The 27,112-nt window shown below is 46.7% G+C and overlaps 1 protein-coding gene across 3 annotated transcripts in view; it reads left to right on the forward strand.

Moving 5' to 3' along the window:
- Positions 1-27,112, forward strand: part of LOC144495572 (protein spire homolog 1-like) — a 266,677-nt gene that overhangs the window by 200,100 nt on the left and 39,465 nt on the right. For 2 of the 3 annotated variants that reach the window (XM_078215700.1, XM_078215701.1), the window contains exons 11-13: positions 10,411-10,501; positions 14,832-14,974; positions 22,735-22,872. In XM_078215700.1, the coding sequence (XP_078071826.1) occupies positions 10,411-10,501; positions 14,832-14,974; positions 22,735-22,872 (372 nt within the window). Of the gene's footprint in view, positions 1-10,410; positions 10,502-14,831; positions 14,975-19,519; positions 19,694-22,734; positions 22,873-27,112 lie in introns of all 3 variants that reach the window. The other variant, XM_078215699.1, reaches the window with a different exon arrangement.

Here is a 27,112-nt window from a genome sequence, read left to right on the forward strand (position 1 = left end):
TTAGAATGGGATTCCCGCCATGAAAGATCAGAGACCCTATTACCAAACATTGACATATCGTTAGCGGGCTTCCCTGCTGTATTCCTCCCCCCCCCCCCCCCCCCCCCCATTCGGATTTCCAGCACCCTCCCGCCCCAAACCCCGGCTTGATGTCATCTCAGCAGCGTTTATAACAGCTTTAGTTGAACTGGCTGGCGGCAGGGGGTCGGGGGGGGAGGGGGGGGGGGGGGGACATTATAAAGAATAGCAGGCAGAAGGGTTTGGGAAGGTGGACTAAGATCAAAGCCATGATATAAGAGCAATCGGATCAACATTTTTAAAATTCATTCGTGGGACATGGGCATCACTGGTTGGCCAGCATTTATTGCCCATCCCTAGTTGCCCTTGAGGAGGTGGTAGTGAGCCGCCTTCTTGAAAAGTGCATAAGTGCAGTCACTGCGACCAGAGGGTGGTTTGTGGAGGAGCTGCTGTGAAGGGACAGTAAAACCCCAAACACTACATCAGTGTTTCCCTCCCTCCCTCCCTCTAACCAAAAAGAAAGTTGGCAGGAGGACCAGAAGCAAGGGAGAGGTGAGTTGAGATGCTTTTATCCTTTTACCTGTATAAGGGCAATATGGCAGTGGCATGCTCCTCCTGCCAGATGTGGGCAATTAGGGAGCAATCTAGTCTCCCTGACAACTTTGTCTGCAGGAAGTGTGTCCAGTTGCAGCTCCTCACAGACCGCATTGTTCGGTTGGAGCAACAGGTGGATGCACTGTGGAGCATACAGGAAGTAGAGAGTGTGATAGACACTAGTTACAGGGAGGTTGTCACACCACAGGTTCAGTCAGGTAGATGGTAGACCGCCAGGAGAGGCAGGCAGGTAGTGCAGGAGTCTCCTGTGCCTGTTCCCCTTTCAAACAGGTATATCGTTTTGGATGCTGTTGAAGGGGATAGCCTGTCAGGGGGAGATACCAGCAGCAGCCAGGCCTGTGGCACCACAACTGGTTCTGCTGTGAGACAGGGTCGGGCAAAGAGCAAGCGAGCAGTAGTAATAGGGGACTCGCTAGTTAGAGGCACAGAGAGGCGTTTCTGTGGCCGCAATTGAGACTCCAGGATGGTGTGTTGTCTCCTTGGTGCCAGGGTCAAGGACGTCTCTGAGCGCTTGCAGGACATTCTTAAGGGGGAGGGTGAGCAGCCAGAGGTCGTTGTACATATTGGTACCAACGACACAGGTAGGAAAAGGGATGAGGTCCTGAAATGTGAATATAGAGAGTTAGGCAGAAGGCTAAAGTGCAGGACCTTGAAGGTAGTAATTTCAGGACTACTACCGCTGCCACGTGCTAGCGAGAGTATGAATAGGAGGATTAGGCAGATGAATGCCTGGCTTGAGAGTTGGTGCAGGGGGCAGGGATTTAGATTTTTGGATCATTGGGATCTTTTCTGGGGAAGTTCTGACCTGTTCAAGAGGGACGGGTTACATCTGAACTGGAGGGGGACTAACATGCTGGAAGGAAGATTTGCGAGAGCCACTCGGGAGGGTTTAAACTGGTTTGAAGGCAAGAAGGTGGGACCCAAAGCAGTAGGGAGACAGAAGAGAAGGTTGAGAACAGCACAGAAGTTAAAGAGAGCACATTAAGTAGTAAAGGCATTGTCAGTAATCCTAGTACCAGACTGTTCAGGCAAAAGCAAGACAGAGAGCAAGGGAAATCCAGATTAAACTGCATTTATTTCAATGCAAGAGGCCTGACGGGCAAGGCAGATGAACCCAGGCCATGGATGGGTACGTGGGACTGGGATATTATAGCAATTACTGAAACATGGCTAAGGGAGGGACAGGACTGGCAGCTCAATGTTCCAGGTACAGATGCTATAGGAAAGATAGAACAGGAGGTAAGAGAGGAGGGGGAGTTGCACTTTTGATTAGGGAAAGCATCACGGCCGTACTGAGAGGGGATATATCCGAGGGTTCGGCCACTGAGTCTATATGGGTAGAACTGAGAAATAAGAAGGGGGAAATCACTTTGATAGGGTTGTACTATAGGCCCTCAAATAGTCAGCGGGAAATTGAGGAGCAAATATGTAAGGAGATTACAGATAGCTCCAAGAAAAATAGGGTGGTAATAGTCAGAGATTTTAACTTTCCCAACATTGACTGGGACAGCCATAGTATCAGAGGGTTGGATGGAGAGAAATTTGTTGAGTGTATTCAGGAGGAATTTCTCATTCAGTATGTGGATGGCCCGACTAGAGAGGGGGCAAAACTTGACCTCCTCTTGGGAAATAAGGAAGGGTTGGTGACAGAAGTGTTAGTGAGGGATCACTTTGGGACCAGTGGCCATAATTCTATTGGTTTTAAGATAGCTATGGAGAATGATAGGTCTGGCCCAAAAGTTAAAATTCTAAATTGGGCAAGGCCAATTTTGATGGTATCAGGCAGGAACTTTCAAAAGTTGGTTGGGGGAGTCTGTGGGAAGGTGAAGGGACGTCTGGTAAGTGGCACGCTTTCAAAAGTATGTTAACCAGGGTTCAGGGTAAACACATTCCTCTAAGAGTGAAGGGCAAGGCTGGCAGAAGTAGGGAACCCTGGATGACTCGGGATACTGAGGCCCTGGTCAAGAAGAAGAAAGAGGCACATGACATGCATAGGCAGCTGGGATCAAGTGAATCCCTTGAAGAGTATAGGGGGTATAGGAGTAGAGTTAAGAGAGAAATCAGGAGGGCAAAAAGGGGACACGAGGTTGTTTTGGCAGAAAAGGCTAAGGAGAATCCAAAGAGCTTCTACAAATACATAAAGGGCAAAAGAGTAACAGGGGAGAGAGTAGGGCCTCTTAAAGATCAACAAGGTCATCTATGTGCAGATCCACAAGAGATGGGTGAGGTCCTAAATGAATATTTCTCATCAGTATTTACTGTTGAGGAGAGCATGAATGTTAGGGAACTTGGGGAAATAAATAGTGATGTCTTGAGGAGTGTACATATTACAGAGAAAGAGGTGCTGGAAGTTTTAAAGCGCATCAAGGTAGATAAATCCCCGGTACCTGATGAAATGTATCCCAGGACATTGTGGGAGGCTAGGGAGGAAATTGCAGGTCCCCTAGCAGAGATATTTGAATCATCGATAGTCACGGGTGAGGTGCCTAAAGATTGGAGAGTGGCAAATGTTGTGCCTTTGTTTAAAAAGGGCTGCAGGGAAAAGCCTGGGAACTACAGGCCAGTGAGCCTCACATCTGTGGTGGGTAAATTGTTGGAAGGTATTTTGAGAGGTAGGATCTACAGGCATTTAGAGACGTAAGGACTGATTAGGGACAGTCAGCATGGCTTTGTGAGTGGAAACTCATGTCTCACAAATTTGATTGAGTTTTTTGAAGGGGTAACCAAGAAGGTAGATGAGGGCAATGCAGTTGATTTTGTCTACATGGACTTTAACAAGGCCTTTGACAAGATACTGCATAGTAGGCTGTTGCAGAAGGTTAAATCTCACGGGATCCAGGGTGAGGTATCTAAATGGATACAAAATTGGCTTCCTGACAGAACCAGAGGGTGGTTGTAGAGAGTTGATTTTCAAACTGGAGACCTGTGACCAGCGGTGTGCCTCAGGGATCAGTGCTGGGCCCACTGTTATTTGTCATTTATATTAATGATTTGGATAAGAATATAGGAGGCATGGTTAGTAAGTTTGCAGATGACACTAAGATTTGTGGCATAGTGGACAGTGATGAAAGTTACCTCCGATTGCAACAGGATCTTGATCAATTGGGCCAGTGGGCTGACGAATGGCAGATGGAGTTAAATTTAGACAAATGCGAGGTGATGCATTTTGGTAGATTGAACCAGGGCAGGACTTACTCAGTTAATGGTAGGGCGTTGGGGAGACTTACAGAACAAAGAGATCTAGGGGTACATGTTCATAGCTCCTTGAAGTGGGGTCACAGGTGGAACAGAGTGGTGAAGAAGGCATTCGGCATGCTTGGTTTCATCAGTCAGAACATTGAATACAGGAGTTGGAATGTCTTGTTGAAGTTGTACAAGACATTGGTAAGGCCACACTTGGAATACTGTGTGCAGTTCTGGTCACCCTATTATAGAAAGGATATTATTAAACTAGAAAGAGTGCAGAAAAGATTTACTAGGATGCTACCGGGACTTGATGGATTGAGTTATAAGGAGAGGCTGGATAGACTGGGACTTTTTTCTCTGGAGCGTAGGAGACTGAGGGGTGATCTTATAGAGGTCTATAAAATAATGAGGGGCACAGATCAGCTAGATAGTCAATATCTTTTCCCAAAGGTAGGGGAATCTAAAACTAGAGGGCATAGGTTTAAGGTGAGAGGGGAGAGATACAAAAGTGTCCAGAGGGGCAATTTTTTCACACAGAGGGTGGTGAGTGTCTGGAACAAGCTGCCAGAGGTAGTAGTAGAGGCGGGTACAATTTTGTCTTTTAAAAAGCATTTAGACAGTTACATGGGTACGATGGGTATAGAGGGATATGGGCCAAATGCGGGCAATTGGGATTAGCTTAGGGGTTTTAAAAAAGAAAGGGCGGCATGGACAAGTTGGGCCGAAGGGCCTGTTTCCATGCTGTAAACCTCTATGACTCTAAGCTGCAGTCCACGTGCTGTGGGTTGACCCACAATGCCATTAGGGAGGAAGTTCTAACATTTTGACCCAGCGACTGCGAAGGAATGGCGATATATTTCCAAGTCAGCCTTACTTCTGTTGTGGGCAAAGTTTTGAAAAGGATTATAAGAGATAGGATTTCTAATCACCTGGAAAGGAATAATTTGATTAGGGATAGTCAGCACGGTTTTGTGAAGGGTAGGTCGTGCCTCACAAACCTTATTGAGTTCTTTGAGAAGGTGACCAAAAAGGTGGATGAGGGTAAAGCGGTTGATGTGGTGTATATGGATTTCAGCAAAGCGTTTGATAAGGTTCCCCATGGTAAGCTTTTGCAGAAAATACGGACACATGAGATTGAGGGTGATTCAGTGGTTTGGATCAGGAATTGGCCAGGAATGGTCCATTTCAGAATGTTAAAAATATAGTTACAATGGATCAGGAATTGGCTAGCTGTAAGAAAACAGAGGGTGGTGGTTGGTGGGAAATATTCATCCTCGAGTCCAGTTACTAGTGGTGTACCCACTAAGAAGAAGACCAGAAGGTCAGGAGTCATCTCCGAGCAACGTAAGATTGGATTTTTCCGGTACCGTTGCGGCAGCAGGTATAGGAGCAGCTTTGAGGAAATTTCTGGTAGAGTAGAGGAGGTATTTAAAGATTATTTTTGAAGAGTTTATTTGCAAAAGTTTATGAATGAGTATATTGTTGACACATTCGCTGGGTCATCCACCAGAGGGGAGATCTGATAGAAACTTACAAGATAATGAACGGCTTAGATAGGATGGACGTAGGGAAGTTGTTTCCATTAGCAGGGGAGACTAGGACGCGGGGGCACAGCCTTAGAATAAAAGGGAGTCACTTTAGAACAGAGATGAGGAGAAATTTCTTCAGCCAGAGAGTGGTAGGTCTGTGGAATTCATTGCCACAGAGGGCTGTGGAGGCCGAGACGTTGAGCGTCTTCAAGACAGAAATTGATAAATTCTTGATTTCTCGAGGAATTAAGGGCTATGGGGAGAGAGCGGGTAAATGGAGTTGAAATCAACCATGATTGAATGGTGGAGTGGACTCGATGGGCCGAATGGCCTTACTTCCGCTCCTATGTCTTATGGTCTTATGGTCTTATGCTGTATCAGGGCAAGGAGAAAAATCCATCCTTCAAAAGAAATGAGAGAAGTGTCAGTTCTATAGAGTTACCTCCAGAGCCTGTGGAATGTGTCCTGAATAGATAGCAGACAGGATCTGCAACCACTGAGCTGGCCTCTGCATGAAGATTCAATTGGGCGCAGATTGATGGTGTTTGCAGGGAAGAATCGATCAAGAACAGAGTTCAGAGGCTGACGCACCATCACAGATCATTGTCCCATGTCTCAGATCACAATGAAGCAGCTCCAACAAGGGAAGTTTAATCCGATCCTTGACAAGATGTTACGATCGCTCAGCTGGTCAAACATTTCCTCCTTTGTCAACAACTCGATACAGAGGCAGCAGGAGGAAGCTGCAGGTCCTCGTGCAGTGGCGGACAGAGCTTCTCAATGACCTGTTTGGTGGAGCACATTATCTTACATATACATCAGACAAGTTCTCATACAGGGCGGCACAGTGGTTAGCACTGCTGCCTCACAGCGCCAGGAACCTGGGTTCGATTCCGGTCTTGGGTCACTGACAGTGTGGAGTTTGCACGTTCTCCCCGTGTCTGCATAGGTTTCCTCCGGGTGCTCCGGTTTCCTCCCACAGTGCAAAGATGTGCGGGTTAGATGGATTGATGCCATGATAAATTGCCCCTTAGTGTCAGGGGGATTAGCAGGGTAAATACATGGGGTTATGGGGCTAGGGCCTGAATGGGATTGTTGTTGGTGCAGGCTCAATGGGCCGAATGGCCTCCTTCTGCACTGTAGTGATTCTATGATTCTATATGACCCGTGCTACCTGTATATTCCGGCGACTGGAGGTGCGATGGTGCAGATTATTGTCAGGTAGTTGCATCCTGCGTGGATCCTGCATGAAATTCCAACGTTCCCCCTGCTCCATGCTGTACCAGGGTATGAAGGCAGGAAATGCTCCCACGAAGCTTTCACTGCGGATGGGGCGGGGAAGAGTTAAACCTCCCGGTGACAGGACCCTGACTGAAGCAGTGAGCAGCAAATCCAGGAGTCTAGAAATAACAACTGAAGGTGTAACCAGCAATTTGCACTGTCTACAGCTTCCCGCTGAACTTTCCCAAGGATCTTATTAACATGTCCCTGTACTTAAAAACTAGTGCAAATCGAATAAAAATCAGCATAAACAACTGGGGCCGGGGGAAAAGGCACAAAGGTGACACTCTCAGGAATAGACTGGGCTTTACGTTTTAGAATGATATAAAAATGTAGCGAATAGACATGAAGAACCTCATCTTCACCCTTGACATGTTGCAGCCCTCAGGTCTGAACATTGACTTTTGCCATTTTAGATCATTCCCTGCTTCTTACTTTCTTCTGCCAATGTCAATTCCCCACTTTTTGCCCTTTTTGGGACACTAAAGGGCAATTTACCATGGCCAATCCATCTAACCTATACATCTTGGGACACTAAGGGGCACTTTATCATGGCAAATTCACCTAACCTGCTTGTCTTTGGACCACAACCTCTTTTGGCTCTCCAATTCACTTAACCGCCATGATGGTTTTATATAATTGTGCACTTTTTCTCCTCTCTCAGCCTTAAAAATACTTCAATTCACAGGCTAGTGAATCCATTCAATATACACGACCGTTGACCTTCAGCAATATACACGACCTTTGACCTTCAGCTCATGTTCTTCACCCCCTCCCCCCATGTCGAGTCTTTTCTCTCCCTGTTTCTATTCCTGAAAGGCGTCTACTGAACAAGTGAAGATCTTTCGGCCCATTGCGTGTATTCCGTTCTGGGTCTTGGCCCATTGCGTCTATTCCGTTCTGGGTCTTCGTGATTGAGGAACTCAAAACTAATCCTACTTGTCTGTGCTCTTCCCAACAAAGAGTTTATATCCAAAGTATTAACCTGCCTTTGTGTCTGTCGAAGCTGATGTTCTGATGTGTTTATTTGATTTCTGCTGTAGACCAGATTTTGAACAATTACCAACATAATTTGTTTTCCTCAAGTAGAATGTGCCACCTGGTGTCCAAACTGTGAATTAATATAACATAAATTCCCTTTTTTATGAGCAGCCAAAAGTATGGATTAGGAGGAGGAGTAGGTCCCTCTCAGCCCTAATTGGCCTACCCTGTATCCTGAGACTGTAAGCCCTTGTTCTGGACATCCCCAGCCAAAGAAAACATCATCCCTGCCTCCAGTCTGCCCAGCCCTGTCAGAGTTTCATACATTTCAATCGGATAATGCTCCTGTGAAGTGCCTTGGGCCATTTTACTGTGTTATGGGTACTATACGAATGCAAGTTTGTGTTGGTCTCCGTACAATGGGACTCAGCCCTTCAACCTCCTCCTCAGTAATACACAAGAGGCTAAAATTGAAGTAGTGCAAATATCTCGAAGGGATTTGGGGTTGGAGGAGATTCCTCCATCGTGGCACAGTGGTTGGCACTGCTGCCTCACAGCGCCAGGGACCCGGGTTCGATTCCCGACTTTGGTCACTGCCTGTGCAGAGTTTGCACGTTCTCCCCGTGTCTGCGTGGGTTTCCTCCGAGTGCTCCGATTTCCTCCCACGCTCCAAAAGACATGCTGGTTGGAAGCATTGGTCATGCAAAATTCTCCCTCAGTGTATCCGAACAGGCGTCGAAGTGTGGCGACTAGGAGACTTCCACAGTAATTTCATTGAAGTGTTAATGTCAGTGTACATAAATAAATAAACTTTTAAAAAACAGAGTTAGCTATCTCCTGCTAAGTGGCGTGGGCAATGCTTTTCCGGTGAGGTGGTTCCCAACCAGTGCAAATTCCTTCTCTTCCATGGATATTGAATACGCAGCTTGATGGCTTAGAGCAGGAATGGACAACCTAGGCGAGTGAGGGGCCACTTGAGCCTCTGCAGGGCTATGGACCGAGTGCTGGAAAATGAAGACTATCGCTACCAGGAACTCCTTGCGAGCAGTTTGCCCAGCAATTTTCAGGCTGACGTGGACACAATGGGCAGAATGGCCTCTGGTGCTGTACTTGTTCCTGCATTTCTAAATTTTCTAAATAGCTGTAAAGGGAGCTGTGTGCTGGAATGTGGGCGAGGGCGGGCAGAGGGAGCAGCAATATGTGCATCGCTCCCTAGGGGAACCAGCACAAATAAGATGAGCAGAATGGCCTTCCTCTGCGCTGTAATGATTCTATCATTATGGACAGTTGCTTTTGCTAAGAAGACAATAGCTAGCAGGAAGACAATAATCTCTCCCTCAATGTCAACAAAACGAAGGGGATAGTCATCGACTTCAGGAAGCATAGCGGAGGACAGGCCCCTGTCTACATCAACGGGGACGAAGTAGAAAGGGTTGAGAGCTTCAAGTTTTTAGGTGTCCAGATCACCAACAACCTGTCCTGGTCCCCCCATGCCGACACTATAGTTAAGAAAGCCCACCAACACCTCTACTTTTTCAGAAGACTAAGGAAATTTGGCATGTCAGCTACGACTCTCACTAACTTTTACAGATGCACCATAGAAAGCATTCTTTCTGGTTGTATCACAGCTTGGTATGGCTCCTGCTCTGTCCAAGACCGCAAGAAACTACAAAGGGTTGTGAACGAAGCCCAGTCCATCACTCAAACCAGCCTCCCACCCATTGACTCTGTCTACACTTCCCCCTGCCTCGGAAATGCAGCCAGCATAATTAAGGACCCCACGCACCCCGGACATTCTCTCTTCCACCTTCTTCCGTCGGGAAAAAGATACAAAAGTCTGAGGACACGTACCAACCGACTCAAGAACAGCTTCTTCCCTGCTGCTGTCAGACTTTTGAATGGACCTACCTTGCATTAAGTTGATTTTTTTCTACAACCTAGCTATGACTGTAACACTACATTCTGCACTCTGTCCTTCTCTATGTGTGGTATGCTTTGTCTGTACAGCGTGCCAGAAGCAATACATTTGGAATACTGTGTTCAATTCCGCTCCCCACACAACCCAGAAGGACGTGGAGGCTTTGGAGAGAGTACAGAAAAGGTTTATCCGGATGTTGCCTGGTATGAAGGGTATTAGCTATGAGGAGAGATTGAATAAACTGGGATTGTTCTCCCTGGAAAGATGGAGGCTGAGGGGCGACCTGATAGAAGTTTATAAAATTATGAGAGGTATAGATAGGGTGAACAGTTGGAACCTTTTTCCCAGAGCAGAAATGACAATTACAAGGGGGGCACAAGTTCAAGATAAGGGGGGAAAGGTTCAGTGGAGATGTGCGGGGGGATTTTTTACACAGAGGGTGGTGGGGACCTGGAATGCGCTGCCAAGTGAGGTGGTTGAGGCAGTTAGGTTAGCCACATTTAAGACTTATCTTGAAAGGCACATGAACAGATGGGGAATAGAGGGATATGAGCGGTTGGTCTAGATAGGACAACGTGATCGGCGCAGGCTTGGAGGGCCGAAGGGCCTGTTCCTGTGCTGTACTGTTCTTTGTTCTTTGTAATACTTTTCACTGTATACTAATACACATGACAATAATAAATCAAATCAAATCAAAAATCTCCCTGTGAGCAATTCGACAAACGTCCCAACACAGGGTACAATCTGTGAATCAACTGTCCTGAGTCACACATACCATACCTGATTGAAAATAAAGTGTACTGCCCTGTCTGGGGATCCCCCAGCAGAATGTTCCTCCTTTATGCCTTCCTTTGGTCTCATGATGTTTGATCTGTTTGACAGGAGGACAGGATTAAGATGCTGAGGAGCAGTTCCAGCGGATCAACATTTAAGGTGGAAGACAGCTCCCCGGAGACTCCGAGTGGCAAAAAGAGTAAGCACGGTGGGATCTGGTTATACACTCTCACACGCTGGGCCAGATTCCCCTTTCCCGTGGTGTGTGCTACAGTGGCGGAGACGGTTTGCCATGGGCTAGCGATGGTATGTTCCAGTCCCGCCACTCTCACCAGGGTTCCCCGTTGTCCGCACCCTCCACCACCGGGGAAACCACAGCGCGGGGTCACCGTGGCGGGAACGGAAGATCCCGCTGACTGGAACAGCTGGAAAATCCCACCCCTAGAGTCCTGGTAGACAATTACATATTAGCGAGCTCACATAGCTGTACTGGGCTGATTTGTCATTATCTGACCAACAGGTTGCTCAGAAAGCCACAGGGAACTCTGAATTCAGAATTCTCTCTCACATCCTGTGGAGTTTTAACTCTATAATGTCTCTGGGATGATACCAATTGTTTTCCCTGCCTGAAGAGCAGCCAGATTAACAGACTGGGCTTGCAGTCAGGCAGGGAGCTGGTGAGAAAGGTTTGGAACAGCGGGTGAGTCTGCAACTGAGGCGAGCGGGCAGGGCACAATCAGAGGTTAAACTGGGGAGAAGAAAGAAAGCCCCTTGGGCAGTGCCAACCAGGTACTGCCAGCCTGGCACCCCGGCAGTGCCAGCCTGGCACCCCGTCACTGCTAGTCTGGCACTGCCCACTGGGCATCCTGGCACTGCCCACTGGGCACCAGGCAGTGCCAAGGGACGGAGCCTAAGGGAAGGGGGTGGGGCCATGATTGGATGGGGCTTCTGGGGGTTGGCGGGACCATGATGGGGCAGGGCCTAAGGGGAGGTGGGCAGGGGGGGAGCTGCACACCCTGCAATCAGGGATTGGGGTGGAGAGGGGCAATCGAGTGGGCTACTAATCCAAGAGAGAGTGGGGATGGTCAGGAGCCTGAGGGATGGTGGTTCGGAGGCCAGGGAGGGAGGTTAGAGACCCTGTGATGAAGAAGCGGAATGGAAGGGTTGGAGGCTTGAGGGAGGAGAGTGGAGGCCCGTGCTGGGAAAGTGGGGTGGTGCGATGGTGTTGCGGAGGTGGATCGGAGGCTTGGTGGTGTTGGAGGGGCAGGTCGGAGGCTGGGATTAGAGGCTTTGGTGGAGCGGGGGATAGTTGATGATCGGGGTAGAAATGGATTGGATCGCTGATCGTGGAGGTTTCTCAGCTCCAGATCCAGGAGGCATCAGTAATAAGAAAATGGGACACAGAAGCAGCGATCAGTCGATCTTTCAAGCCTGCTGTGCCATTCGATAAGATCATGGTGTTGTCTCAACTGCAACTGAATAAAAGGAATGCATTTTGTAAGTTACTACCATCCCTTCTGGTTCGGAGGTTTACTCTGGGTGTCAACAACTCAAGACAACCAAATTATTGATTGCGCACAGCATGTTCATTCAGCACTCTAAAAATCTAACACTCAGTAAGTCTGAAACTCCCGTCTTCACCTGTGTAAACTTGCGTGGGCTTGTCCGAGAGTCAGAACAAAGCGAGGGATCAGTTGTGCCCCGCTGATCACCAAGTCCTGAGCTAGCTAGCGATTACCTCGGGGCACAGTTTCTTATACCCCGCTCGATGCTAACTGCCCCTGTGATCAGCCGGGGGGAGGGGGCTGAACCCGCCTTTCCCGAGGCTCGGCGATTGGCCAGTTGTCTCTTAGCCTCTTCAAGTTTTGATCCTCTCCCATTGCCAATTCTTTTTCTCAAGCTATTAACTCAGTGACTTCTCAGTTCCCCAACAACCAGTCCCTTTGGTGCCTTAGTTACAGATTTAACAATACCTGTAGCCTCATTAACTTAACATTTAATTTCATGGAACACTATCTTGCGGGATTTTGTCCGTTCCTTTATCAATAGCACAGCTGCACCACATTAATCAAATTACACGGTTGGAATCAAGGTAGTCAGAACTCAGGAGTTAAAGATCACTTAAACTTTGATTACTGCAAACAAACTTCATGCCAAACCTTAAAAGTTAATTGGATCAATTGAGCATCATTTTATGCATTCAGCGTGTTCCGCTCCCCATTTCTCCAGACTCTTGTTTCTTTGGGGACGATCTTAACGGCTTGTAGTGCCAGTCAACTGGCACGGTGAGCCGGTAAGATCACACAAGAGGCTAAAAACTGGCTTCACACCCAGTTTCCCGCCTCTCGCAATACAGTCGGTACAGTGAAGCTGGCGTGATCAGCCACGTGCCCGGGACGCAATTGTCCGGGCTCACCTGCCTTAACAGACTCCCCAATGGGGGTCCTCACCGATGAGGATCACATATAATGCCCAGCAACGGGGACCTGTCGTGATGGCCTCGCCGGTGGGACCGGAGGCCATTGAGGCCCCCTGGTGGTCAGTGGCAGTGCCCCTTGGGCAGTGCCAGCTTTGGACCCTGACAGTGCTAGCCTGGCACCCTGTCACTGCCAGTCTGGCACAGCCTACTGGGCACCCTGGCACTGCCCACTGGGCACCAGGCAGAGCCAAAGAGGCAGGGCCTAAGGGGAGGTGGGTGGAGGGAAGCTGCACACTCTGCAATCAGGGATCGGCCAAGGCGGAGGGGCTATCAGGGCAGAGATTGGTGGGGGTGATGGTGGGGATTTTGAAGTGGTGATCAGCTGGAGTAGGGGTATCAGGTCAGCGATCAACCGGGGAGGACAGCAATGAGTCGGGGAAGCCAGCAATTGGGACAGGGGGTGATGTCCAGGGTTGGGGGGAGGCTGCCGATATCCAGGGGTTAAGGAGAGTGACAGATCTCTCTCTGTTATGTGTACACTTGTACACACAACACTGAGAGATTGATGCATGCACAATGGGTGCCCTCTAGCTGTAGGCTGCCAGCTTTCCGGCGAGAATAGACTCCATCCACTCCCCCTACTGGCGTGAATCACACTTTGTCTCTTTTGTTGCACTAAGTGGCATAAGATCGTGTCTGAGAGCTCGCTGAGAAAATGGGTGCGATTCTCTCCCATTCGCACACTCGTTTGACACTTAGAATCTTTTTGGTAAGATCGTCCCCGTTGACTCAGTTACTTGTTATTTATATACTTCACTTCCACAGACTAACAACCTTCTAAGAGAAAAAAGTTCTCCTCATGTCCTTCTTAAATGGGAGACCTGTTATTTTCAAACTGCTTCCTGCTTCCATTAGTTCTTGTCTCCACCTCAAGAGGAAACATTCTCCAGGCATCCACCTCATCAAGTCCCCGCTTAAATGTTTCAGTAAGATCACCTCTTCTGAACTCCAGTGGATACAGGCCCAACCTGTCCGACCTTTCCTTGTAAGCCCTTCATCCTAGGCATGGGTCAAGTGAACTCACCTCCTGATATCAAAAGGCCCTGACCGCCATGAAGCAGTCAGAATTCCTGATACTTGGGAAACCTATCCAACTGCAATTAAAGTCGAAAATGCCAATGACAAATGAGACTTGCAGTTTTATTATCATATCCAAAGTTCTAACCTGCCGGCGCGGTCACCAGTTAAAGCTGGAAATGGACATGTCTGAGGCATGTTTAAATCAGGGAACAGATTCCTCAGCCTTTAACCTTCTTGATAAGCAAGGGGTAGACAGGAATGTGGAGTTGAGATTGAAATGAGATCAGCCATCATCTTGTTGAATGGTGGAGCAGGCTCGAGGGACTGTAACCCTACTCCTACTGCTTTGAGATGGGGAAATGTTTCTTTTTCTCTCAGAGGATTGTGAGATATTTGGAATTCTCTTCCTCAATTGATGGCTAGGACAGAATCTTTGAATATCTTTCAGACAGAGGTAGATAGATTCTTGAATCTATCTCCCGGCACGGTAGCACAGTGGTTAGCACTGCTGCTTCACAGCGCCATGGACCCGGATTCGATTCCATGCTTGGATCACTGTCTGTGTGGAGTTTGCATGTTCTCCTCGTGTCTGCGTGGGTTTCCTCTGGGTGCTCCGGTTTCCTCCCACATTCTGAAAGACGGGCTGGTTAGGTGCATTGACCCGAACAGGAACCGGACTGTGGTGACTAGGGGATTTTCACAGTAACTTAATTGCAGTGTTAATGTAAGCCTTACTTGTGACTAATAAATAAACTTTAACTTTAACTTGATAAGCAAGGGGTAGACAGGAATGTGGATTGAGGTTAAACTGAAATCAGCCATGATCTTCTTGAATGGTAGAGCAGGCTCGAGGGAGCAAGTGCCCTAATTTGTATGTCCGTATCAGGTCCTCTTGTTGCTTAGGTTCTCTTGTCAACTTCTTGCTATTTTGCTTAAGACTCGTGCCTTTAACCCCCAGTGTAAGGGTTCTTAGATGATGTGCTAGATTGAGGATGGCAGATCCATATTTATGCTTGTATTGTGTCCACAGCTCCTCCAATGTTCCTGCCCATCTCTTCGACTCCACAGCCTGAACGAAGGAAGCAACCCCAGAGGAGACACTCCATCGAGAAGGAAACACCAACCAACGTGCGGCAGTTTCTTCCTCCGTCTCGGCAAAGTTCCAAGTCTCTGGTAAGTACAACATGATGAAGAGATGGAAATGCTTATTGCATTGGGGAAATGCTTAGAAAATCAGAAACACAGAGGGACTTGGGAGTCCTTGTTCAAGATTCTCTTAAGGTTAACGTGCAGGTTCAGTCGGCAGTTAGGAAGGCAAATGCAATGTTAGCATTCATGTCAAGAGGACTAGAATACAAGAGCAGGGATGTACTTCTGAGGCTGTATAAGGCTCTGGTTAGATCCCATTTGGAGTATTCTGAACAGTTTTGGACCCCGTATCTACTGTACTGGCCTTGGAAAGGGTCCAGAGGAGGTTCACAAGAATGATCACTGGAATGAAGAGCTTGTCATATGAGGAATGGTTGAGGACTCTGGGTCTGTACTCATTGGAGTTTAGAAGGATGAGAGGGGATCTTACAGGATACTGCGAGGCCTGGATAGAGTGGATGTGGAGAGGATGTTTCCACTAGTAGGAAAAACTAGAACCAGGGGGCACAACCTCAGGTTAAAGGGGCGATCCTTTAAAACAGAGATGAGGAGGGATTTCTTCAGCCAGAGAGTGGTGAACCTGTGGAACTCTTTGCCACAGAAGGCTGTGGAGGCCAGGTCATTGAGTGTCTTTAAGACAGAGATAGATAGGTCCTTGATTAATAAGGGGATCAGGAGTTATGGGGAAAAGGCAGGAGAATGGGGATGAGAAAAATATCAGCCATGATTGAATGGCAGAGCAGACTTGATGGGCCGAGTGGCCTAATTCTGCTTCTATTTCTTACGGTCTTATGGTCTTATAGGTGTGCTTGGATTCCCATGGAGCTTCCCTCTACCTGTGAAGATTGTTACGATCACCGCAGAGGTCAATAACTTTAAAAAAGATATCTGAATTTCCTGTGACTGACTGAAAGAATCACATGACAAGATTTCAAGCCTTAAGACTTTTACTGTAACAAACAAACTCTCAAAACAACATTGAATAATCACTATTTGGTAGGCAACTTAAACATTAAACTACAGAAAATTGACTTTTAACACAGCTAACAATCCCATGCCATGGCTAAACTTTATTCTGTCCCCTAAGTAGACACTTTATTCTCCTATAACCAGACAAATGCTACTCTCTGTTCCTAGGGTCCTGCTTCTTTTTGTTAACTTCTAATTTCAAGACACGCTTCTATTGTGAGGGTTACCCTGGAGTTTGGTCCCTTTAGCCAAAGCTAGGCAGATCTTCCAGCCTTGTTTAAATCCCCACAAACTTGATCCCTTCAATCTGAGCATGAGCTTCCAAACACCTTCTGCGTGATCACTAAAAAAAGACAGTATTTTTTCTGCTTGAGGTGCAGGACTCGCTACCTGTATCTTTCTACTCTCTTTGTCTTTCTTTTTCTCTCTCCCTTTCTGTCTCTTTCTCTATCTTTCTCTCTCTCTCTGATTCTTACAAACTGACTTGTTTCTGTCAAGTTCAATGAAAAGCCTATAAACCGATACTGCTCATTATGGACTCTTCCCCTTGCAAAACTCATCTCCATGACAACATGAATCACATGAGCCTTGTATCCAGGTAAAATATCATTTACTATCCTCTAGAGCCCCAACTCCATTCTATCTTGGAATCAAATATGGGACTTAAGATTTAATTGTTTGTAAAGCCTGACATCCCTAATTCTTCCCTGTGTGATCTGGTGACTAAGGACTGTATTTTCATGGATTTAGAAATGGTGGGCAGGACCCAGATGCAAAGTCCCATCCCCATGTCCAACAGATCTAATTGTTGATGCCAGGGGAAGGAGACAGGGTGTGATTCTCACAGGTGAAGAACCCAAACTTGGCAGGGCCATTTAAACTCGGTGCTGCGTTCAAATGCCCCAATTTGCTAGTCCAAGGATCTTAACCTGCAATGTGGGGTTTCTGAATTGATAGAAGAGACATAAAAGCTTTTGCAGGATGGATTAGGTCTGTTTAAGTGTCAAGATCTGATATTTTTGAATCCCCCTGGCCTTTAAAGTTGAAAACAATAACAGGTTTAGGCTGTTAATGAAAATTTAAAAAACACTGTCTGTTGGACAGCTTTTGATTGACAAACCATGCGGTATAGGATAGAAAAATGGATTACTCTGTGTAATTTCAATAGAATTCTTTGTTGACATTTCCTAAGGGATAATATTATGCAATTATGAATGGTTGGCTGAGTTTAAAAAAACTCTGTTATCTCAATTGGGGTTCTGAGTTCACAGTTTGATCGACAATCTAAAGGGGCTATTATAGGGTCAGTTGTCTTTGATCTGAGGGCTGAATAAAAGTCTGTTTTTATAACAGATTGAAACTTGGGATTTAAATGCTATGAATGATTTTTTTTATAAATAGGGGTTATTTCACTATCAAGTGTGTATCAAGCTCTTTTGGAGAATCGGTGCAGACTTGAAGGGCCAAATGGCCTCCTTCTGCACTGTCGGGATTCTATGATTCTATGGGTACATTTCCATTGTGTTGCATGATCCCTGTCCAATTCAGTTTTTTATCATGCCCTACTTTTGTATTAAGAGCTTGAACTCAGCACCACAGTAGACCTATATCCACAAGCCTCCTGCAGTACAGGTCAGTGAAGATTTGGAAATTACGGCATAGATAGAGGTAATGTCATTAACCTCACCCGTCTCGGGGCCAGTCCTTCAACTAGAGATTCTTTGTTTCAACCCATTTTCCTGGTATTTCACATATCCCTTTACACAGTTGGTGTGGAATTTTACCGTCCCGCCCTCCACGGGAATCGGAGCGGGCGAGGGGCGGACCATGGAAAGATCCATTGACCTCGGGCGGGATTTTACAGTTTTGGGACGAGCGAGGTCGTCAAACATTGCCCCTTAGTCTTCAAACATTTATGGAATTCCCTCTTAAAGGATGTCATAATCTTGAAGGCAGGTTCAATTGTGCTGTCCTCCTGGGGGCTGTGCCCACTCCTGTTCTGCTGTTCGTGTAGATGATTTGGGGTTTGATGGGGGAGCGTGCGATTGCAGTTTATTGATAGCACACGGGCTGGATTTTAACATGATTTGGCCAGCGGAAATTGGGTAAGTTAAAAAGGTAAATTATGCACTCTGAGTGAGGCAGAACCCTCATTAATGTGTAAGTCAGAGTCCTATTATGACAAGAAGACCACGGTACAATTTTAACAGAGGACCAAAGGCAGATGAGACATTTCTTGTGAGAAGATTTATTCAGTGGTCCTGCTTCCACTCCAACTGGACATTGATAGACCCACCTTGCATCCTGCTTCTAGGAACATAGAGTCGTAGAGGTTTACAGCATGGATACAGGCCCATCAGCCCAACTTGTCCATGCTGCCCTTTTTCTTTTAGCCACTAAGCTAGTCCCAATTGCCCGCATTTGGCCCATATCCCTCTATACCCATCTTACCCATGTAACTGTCTAAATGCTTTTTAGAAGACAAAATTGTATCTGCCTCTACAACTACCTTTGGATTCTGATGTTACTAATGGCAGCACACAGCCCAGAGTCCTGCATGGTGCCCAGCAGAAAGGCAAGATGTCAGGCCAAATCTTAACCCTGTCCACTCAATGTGAATTGGGTTGGCCAGGCAGCTAACAATGAGTTATGAGTGCTTCCAGCTGCCTTCCTGACACCTTTGCACATCTCCAGCCTGTCATTTCCAGTTGTGGGAGAGGTGAACGTTACAGGCCCCAGAGAGAAATGTTGGGTCGGAGGGTCTCCCACAATGGCCTTCAAACCCTTCCCCAGCGCTACTTAAAAATCAGAACAGAAAGCACTGAAAATACTCAGCGGGTCTGGTTGCATTTATCTGTGGGGGAGAAACCGAGTTTGTCTGATGACCAGTTAGAATCATAGAATCCCTACAGTGCAGAAGGAGGTCATTCAGCCCATCGAGTCGGCACCAACAACAATCCCACCCAGGCCCTCTCCTCGTAACCCCACATATTTACCCAGCTAATCCCTCCAACCTACGCATCCTGGGACACTAAGGGGCAATTTAGTTTGGGCAATGCACCCAACCCGCACATCTTTGGACTGTGGGAGGAAACCGGAGCACCCGGAAGAAACCCACGCAGACACGGGGAGAATGTGCAAACTCGACACAGACAGTGACCTGAGGCTGGAATCGAACTCGTGTCCCTGGCGCTGTGACGCAGCAGTGCTAACCACTGTGCCATCGTGCCGCCCTCTTTTCTTCCAAATAAACCGCATCCACTGGCTCCCCCCTTGTCGACACTACTGGTTACATCATAAGATATTGGAAAGTTCTTGTGAAGTATTATCTGTTTCTCTCCTTCCACAGATACTCCCAGATCCGCTGAGTTTTTCTTTCCCTGCATCTTCTGTTTTTCTTTCATATTTCTATATATCTGTGTTGCTATCGTCATTTTTGACACAGAATATGTTCTGTATTTCTTTTGTATTTCTATATATCTGTGTTCCTATAGTCATTTGAAAATATATGATTTTTCTTAGAAATAAGAATTGCAGTTTGTTTGTTTGCGGGAGAATCCGCGTGCAATTTGCCATCATAACCATCTATCTGTTGTCCAGGTGTCCAGGCTAAGCAGTTTATTACCTCGGATCAACCTCCAACTGTTTATCCCAACTATGCAAACGGTCACCATGCTCAGCTCTTACCCGCTGGAAGCCGCCATGTTTGGTTTGGTGGGGGCTGTGTATTTTCTGTGTGAGGGAGTCTATACCAACAGGTGGAAAACACCAAAGGTTTGCCATATTGTCCTCTCCGAAATACTCCTTTGAAAGAATCATCCTCGCTTCCCTCTCAGCAGCAATGCCAGATAGATCGCTGCTATCCGCTTTGGTGACCCCAACATTTCTGATTGACAATGATTTTATTTTTTTCTTTACTGTTTTAACTCACTGGAGGGTGAGATGATGAGTGGTTTAGATCATATCAATCATTTTTCATGGTGGCACAGTGGTTAGCGCTGCTGCCTCACAGCGTCAGGGACCAGGATTCAATTCCAACCTTGGGCCACTGTCGGTGTAGAGTCTGCACGTTCTCCCCGTGTCTGTGTGGGTTTCCTCCGGGTGCTCCGGTTTCCTCCAAAGATGTGCGAGTTAGGTTGATTGGCCATGCTAAATTGACCCTTGATGTTAGGGAAATTAGTAGGGTAAATTTGAGGGGTTGTGGGGATAGGGTCTGGGTGGGATTATTGTCAGTGTCAGCTTGATGGGCCGAATGGGCTCTTTCTGCACTGTCGGGATCCTATGATAAATGTGCTTTTTGCTCTAAGCACTGTAGTAGGCCAAGAAATTAACCACTGAACTACACCTTCCGATAGTCAACTTCTCTGCTTGGGTTTTGTGGTAAATTGGAATTGTTGTAACTAAGGTGATGGGTCCCTAATGTTCAGATTTTATTAATCTCAATAATGTTCTTCCTGGTGAAAGGGTGATTTGGAAAGGTTTGTTTTTAAATTTCACTTCTTTTTGCGTTAAATATAACATGCAATTCAGGAAAAGAGACCAGAGCTCTTTAACTCTCGCTGGGCAAAGCGTGGAGTTATTTTGAGGCTTACAACCACTTTCAGAATTTGAAACTTGATTTCTCGCCCTCCTGTTAACAGTTAAAGAAATGAAACACCAATCACATTGTGGAAATGATGCAATTAGCAATCTTTAGCAATGCCTTTTCTCCGTTTCTTCACGACCCTCTGCCTTTCTGAGTGTGGGATATTGTACTACAGGGTAAAAGGGTGCTGATTGGTTGGCAAGTTGACTGTGCTTTCGGATAATCACTTAAGCCCTTAACGTGATACATTTATGTTTGCTTAGAAGCATTCGTACACAGGGACTGTTCTTTGCAAAAAAAACAGAATATGAGTAACACAAAAACAGAAAATGCTGGAAAATCTCAGCAGGTCTGACAGCATCTGTGGAGAGAGAATAGAGCCAATGTTTTGAGTTAAGATGACCCTTCGTCAGAGCTCAGATGTGTTCAAGCCTTACGCCTTTTCTGAATTATCTAGGTGCTTCGGGAGCCCATAGTTAGCTGTTGCTTTCTTCATGGCACCATCTCATACACCTCTCTCCCTCACTTCCCTCTTTTAAGACATTCCTTACTTTGACCAAGCCAGTTTGGTCATCTGACCTAATATCTCCTTAGGTGACTTGATATTCTTTACTTTAAAATATTCCTGTTACGTGGCATGGGACATTTTATTACATTAAAGGTGCTATATAAATATAGTTTTTTGCTGTGTATTCATTCATGGGACATGGGCATCGCTGGCTGGCCAGCATTATTGTTCATCCCTGGTTGCCCTTGGAGGGCAGTTGAGAGTCAACCACATTGCTGTAGCTCTGGAGTCACATGTAGGCCAGACCGGGTAAGGACGGCAGATTTCCTCCTCTAAAGGACATTAGTGAACCAGGTGGGTTTTTCCAACAATCGACAATGGTTTCATGGTCATCAGTAGATTCTTAATTCCAGATATTTTTTATTGAATTCAAATTCCACCATCTGCCGTGGCGGGATTCGAACCCGGGTCCCCAAAACATTAGCTGAGTTTTTGGATTTATAGTCCAGATACCACTAGGCCATTGCCTCCCCATCTATTAGTTATGAATCAGAGAAGGCTATAAAAAGTACAAAGAACAAAGAAAATTACAGCACAGGAACAGGCCCTTTGGCCCTCCAAGCCTGCACCGACTATGCTGCCCGACTGAACTAAAACCCCCTACCCTTCCAGGGACCATATCCTTCCATTCCCATTCTATTCATGTATTTGTCAAGACGCCCCTTAAAAGTCACTGTTGTATCTGCTTCCACTACCTCCCCCGGCAGTGAGTTCCAGGCACCCACCACCCTCTGTGTAAAAACCTTGCCTTGTATATCTTTAAACCTTGCCCATTGCACCTTATACCTATGCCGCCTGGTAATTGACTCTTCCACCCTAGGAAAAAGCTTCTGACTATCCACTCTGTCCATGTCTATCATAATCTTGTAGATTTCTATCTGGTCACCCCTCAACCTCCATTGTTCCAGTGAGAACAAACCAAGTTTCTCCAACCTCTCCTCATAGCTAATGCCCTCCCTACCAGGCAACGTCCTGGTAAATCTTGTCTGAACCTGCTCCAAAGCCTCCAGATCTTTCTGGTAGTGTACTAATTAGAATTAGTGAACTTCTCCTTAATTCTAGCCTTGGATTCAATACAATGAATGTAGATGTGGCAAGAGGCAGATTCCATCCAAAACTTTATTTTTCCAAAGGATTTTGACCTGGTGCAGAGTGGATATTTAAATGAAAACATCTAACATTGAAAGGAAACCGAGTTAGAAGGACAAGGAGGATAGCTAAAAGTTTCAAGGTTTCCTTTATTGTGGTTCTGACCTGCCAGCTCCTAAATAAAATAGACCTTATATTTTAAAGGTACGATTTATCCTTCAATGTGTGTCAACATTACAGAGGCCTGGCTTATATGGTATCTCCATTATTAAACATGACTTGGGAAGGTAGCTGATATCGTGCTTAAACTCCCATCTTGAAAATTGGAAAACCTTTGACATCTCCGATTGAACCTCAGTGGAAATTCATGCTAAAGTTTCTGAATATCCCTTCTGCATTTATGTACATGTTCCCCTCTGAGGCAATGAGTGGTGCCTGTGTATTTGTTATCCATCTTTCCTGATCTTATTTTCGATCATTTCTGCTCCAAAAATACATGTGCATGAATTTACTAACTGGATACTGGAATGTGAGAGGAAATTGTTAGCAGCTAATGTGGTCGTTGTGTTACAGGAGGAGTTCTGTTACCCTGTGGAGTGTCTGGCACTGACTGTGGAGGAAGTGATGCACATCCGACAGGTCTTGGTGAAAGCGGAACTAGAGAAGTACCAGCAATACAAAGATGTCTACACTGCCCTGAAGAAGGGAAAGGTTCGTTTAGTCCTGTGAGAAATTTGCTCCCTCCAGGTTGGCGAGATTTTAACAACTTTTTGCACTTTTCCCCCTTGTTCCATTCCCCTCTTCAAACTCTAGGTGGGGGCATCAAATAACCCATTGACAGACACCCCAACCTAGAAACTGGATTACCACAGAACCCGTTTTTAAAATGTTTTATAGAATCCCTAAAGTGCAGAAGGAGGCCATTTGGCCCATTGAGTGTACATCGACTCTCCAACAGAGCGTCTTACCCAGGCCCGTAACCCACACATATTTATCCCGTTAATTCCCCTAACCTACACGTCTTGGGACACTAAGGGACAATTTACCATGGTCAGTCCACCTAACCTGCACATCTTGGAGTGTGGGAGGAAACCGGAGCATCCAGAGGAAATCCATGTAGACACAGGGAGAATGTGCAAACTCCACACACACAGTGACCCAGGGCCAGAATTGGAACCCGGGTCCCTGGCGCTGTGAGGCAGCAGTGCTGTCCCTGGCGCTGTGAGGCAGCAGTGCTAACCACTGTGCCGCCCCTAAGGGACGTTAGTGAACCCGATGGGTTTTTCCAATAGTCGCCAATGGTTTTGTGGTCGTTAGTAGGTTCTTAATTCCAGATTTTTTTAAAATGAATTCAAATTCTGCCATCTGCCAAGGTGGGATACGAACCCGGGACCCCAGAGCATTAGCTGAGTTTCTGGGTTAATAGTCTAGCGATAATACCACTAAGCCATCTACCTTCCTTTTGAACAGGTGCTGTATGTTCCAATATGGTGTGAAGTGTCTACTCCGTGATGTGTATGTGATGTTTTGATTAGGGAGTCTGTCGCACCAACTTGAAGCAGTCCATTGTCTGTGCACAGCCCCAGTGGCCTAATGGATAAGGCACTGGCCTCCAGAGCCAGGGGTTGTGGGTTAAGTCCCATCTGGGGTGAGATATTCTTAAGGGGTGGCACGGTGGCACTGTGATTAGCATTGCTGCCTCACAGCCTCCAGGGACCCAAGTTCGATTCCCGGCTTGGGTCACTGTCTGTGTGGGGTTTGCACGTTCCCCCCGTGTCTGCGTGGGTTTCCTCCGGGTGCTCCGGTTTCCTCCCGCACTCCAAAGATGTGCGAGTTAGGCGGATTGGCCATGATAAATTGTCCATGAGTATCAGGGGGATTAGAACATAGAACATAGAACAGTACAGCACAGAACAGGCCCTTCGGCCCACGATGTTGTGCCGACCTTCATCTGAAACCAAGATCAAGCTATCCCACTCCCTACCATCCTGGTGTGCTCCATGTGCCTATCCAATAACCGCTTAAATGTTCCTAAAGTGTCTGACTCCACTATCACTGCAGGCAGTCCATTCCACACCCCAACCACTCTCTGCGTGAAGAACCTACCTCTGATATCCTTCCTATATCTCCCACCATGAACCCTATAGTTATGCCCCCTTGTAATAGCTCCATCCACCCGAGGAAATAGTCTTTGAACGTTCACTCGATCTATCCCCTTCATCATTTTATAAACCTCTATTAAGTCTCCCCTCAGCCTCCTCCGCTCCAGAGAGAACAGCCCCAGCTCCCTCAACCTTTCCTCATAAGACCGACACTCCAAACCAGGCAGCATCCTGGTAAATCTCCTCTGCACTCTCTCCAGCGCTTCCACATCCTTCTTATAGTGAGGTGACCAGAACTGCACGCAATAGTCCAAATGCGGTCTCACCAAGGTCCTGTACAGTTGCAGCATAACCCCACGGCTCTTAAACTCCAACCCCCTGTTAATAAAAGCTAACACACTATATGCCTTCTTCACAGCTCTATCCACTTGAGTGGCAACCTTTAGAGATCTGTGGATATGGACCCCAAGATCTCTCTGTTCCTCCACAGTCTTCAGAACCCTACCTTTGACCCTGTAATCCACATTTAAATTAGTCCGACCAAAATGAATCACCTCACATTTATCAGGGTTAAACTCCATTTGCCATTTTTCAGCCCAGCTTTGCATCCTATCTATGTCTCTTTGCAGCCTACAACAGCCCTCCACCTCATCCACTACTCCACCAATCTTGGTGTCATCAGCAAATTTACTGATCCACCCTTCAGCCCCCTCCTCTAAGTCATTAATAAAAATCACAAAGAGCAGAGGACCAAGCACCGATCCCTGCGGCACTCCGCTAGCAACCTGCCTCCAGTCCGAAAATTTTCCATCCACCACCACCCTCTGTCTTCGATCAGATAGCCAGTTACCTATCCAATCGGCCAACTTTCCCTCTATCCCACACCTCCTTACTTTCATCATAAGCCGACCATGGGGGACCTTATCAAACGCCTTACTAAAATCCATGTATATGACATCAACCGCCCTACCTTCATCAACACACCTAGTTACCTCCTCAAAAAATTCTATCAAATTTGTGAGGCACGATTTGCCCTTCACAAATCCGTGCTGACTATCCCGGATTAATCCGCATCTTTCTAAATGGTCGTAAATCCCATCCCTAAGGACCTTTTCCATCAATTTACCAACCACCGAAGTCAGACTAACCGGTCTATAATTACCAGGGTCATTTCTATTCCCTTTCTTAAACAGAGGAACAACATTTGCCACTCTCCAGTCCTCTGGCACCATCCCCGTGGACAGCGAGGACCCAAAGATCAAAGCCAAAGGCTCTGCAATCTCATCCCTCGCCTCCCAAAGAATCCTAGGATACATTTCATCAGGCCCAGGGGACTTATCGACCTTCAGTTTATTCAAAACTGCCAATACATCCTCCCTCCGAACATCTATTTCCTCCAGCCTATTAGCCTGTAACACCTTCTCTTCCTGAAAAACATGGCCCCTCTCCTTGGTGAACATTGAAGAAAAGTATTCATTCATCACCTCGCCTATCTCTACTGATTCCATACACAAGTTCCCACCACTGTCCTTGACCGGCCCTAACCTCACCCTGGTCATTCTTTTATTCCTCACATAAGAGTAAAAAGCCTTGGGGTTTTCCTTGATCCGACCCGCCAAGGACTTCTCATGTCCCCTCCTAGCTCTCCTCAGCCCCTTTTTCAGCTCAGGGTAAATATAAAAGGTTACAGGGATAGGGTCTGGGTGGGATTGTTGTCGGTGCAGGCTTGATGGGCTGAATGGCCTCTTTCTGCACTGTCGGGATTCTATTCTGTGATTCAAATCTGAGGCCTAAAGCCTGTTTTGGGCCCAATTGGCTGCTGACAGCATTCATATTCAGACAAGGGTCAGTGGAGAAAAGGAGAACGCTAAAATGGGAGGTTGCTGCGGATCACTCTCGCCTCCAATCACCCTCAACCAATCTTCATTTTCTAATGCCTGACTCGCTGCACCTTGGGGTGCAGTCGCATTGTTTGATGATGCAAGGAGACCGTCCTCACATGGTCATCTTGCTCATGAGTTTTGGTCAGTAATTGAACCATTTTAGATGCTCACACCACCACAGTTCACCCAGCAATGGCTGTACTGAGTGGTTCAGGCAAATGGCCACCTTGAGACAAGCAATCAGTCTGGCTAGAAAAGCAGCGTCCATTAAGATTGGGATTCCAATTCATTTCAGAGTAGGACTGTGCAGGGTCTGATTATAACATCATGTAAGTGAATTGGTTTTGACTGAGTTAAAATCTCACCCACAGTGACTTTGGGTTGGATCAAATTTTTTTTATTATTCATTCATGGGACTTGGGCGTCGCTGGCCAGCATTTGTTACCCATCTCTAGTTGCCTGAGGGCAGTTGAGAGTCAACCACATTGCTGTGGCTTTGGAGTCACATGTAGGCCAGACCAGATAAGGACGGCAGATTTCCTTCCCTGAAGGACATTAGTGAACCGGAATACTGAGATAGGGCTCCCCCAACTCTGCTTAACCGGCACACCCACTTTAATTTTTCAAACAATGGCCCTTTAATTAGTCTGAGGCAGGACTTTCTGTCCATCGCCAGGTGGACGCCCTGTCTCAAAAAGCTGCCAGTCGTAGGCAGCAGCATGGCACAGTGGTTAACATTATTGCCTCACAGCGCCAGGTGAGATTATTGTCGGTGCAGACTCAATGGGCTGAATGGCCTCCTTCTGCACTGTAGGGATTCTCTGATTTCTCTGATTCTATGTATCAGAGGCTAGGATCTCTGCACAGCGGCAGTGCCGACATGAACGGTGGCCAGTGCCGGTACTGCAGGTAGTCCGAGGAATGCATTGAAGCACTCCACTGATGGATCAAGGTTGAGTGATGGAT

The sequence above is a fragment of the Mustelus asterias genome, chromosome 7 (genome assembly GCF_964213995.1).
Source record: "Mustelus asterias chromosome 7, sMusAst1.hap1.1, whole genome shotgun sequence".
Classification (NCBI taxonomy): domain Eukaryota; kingdom Metazoa; phylum Chordata; class Chondrichthyes; order Carcharhiniformes; family Triakidae; genus Mustelus; species Mustelus asterias.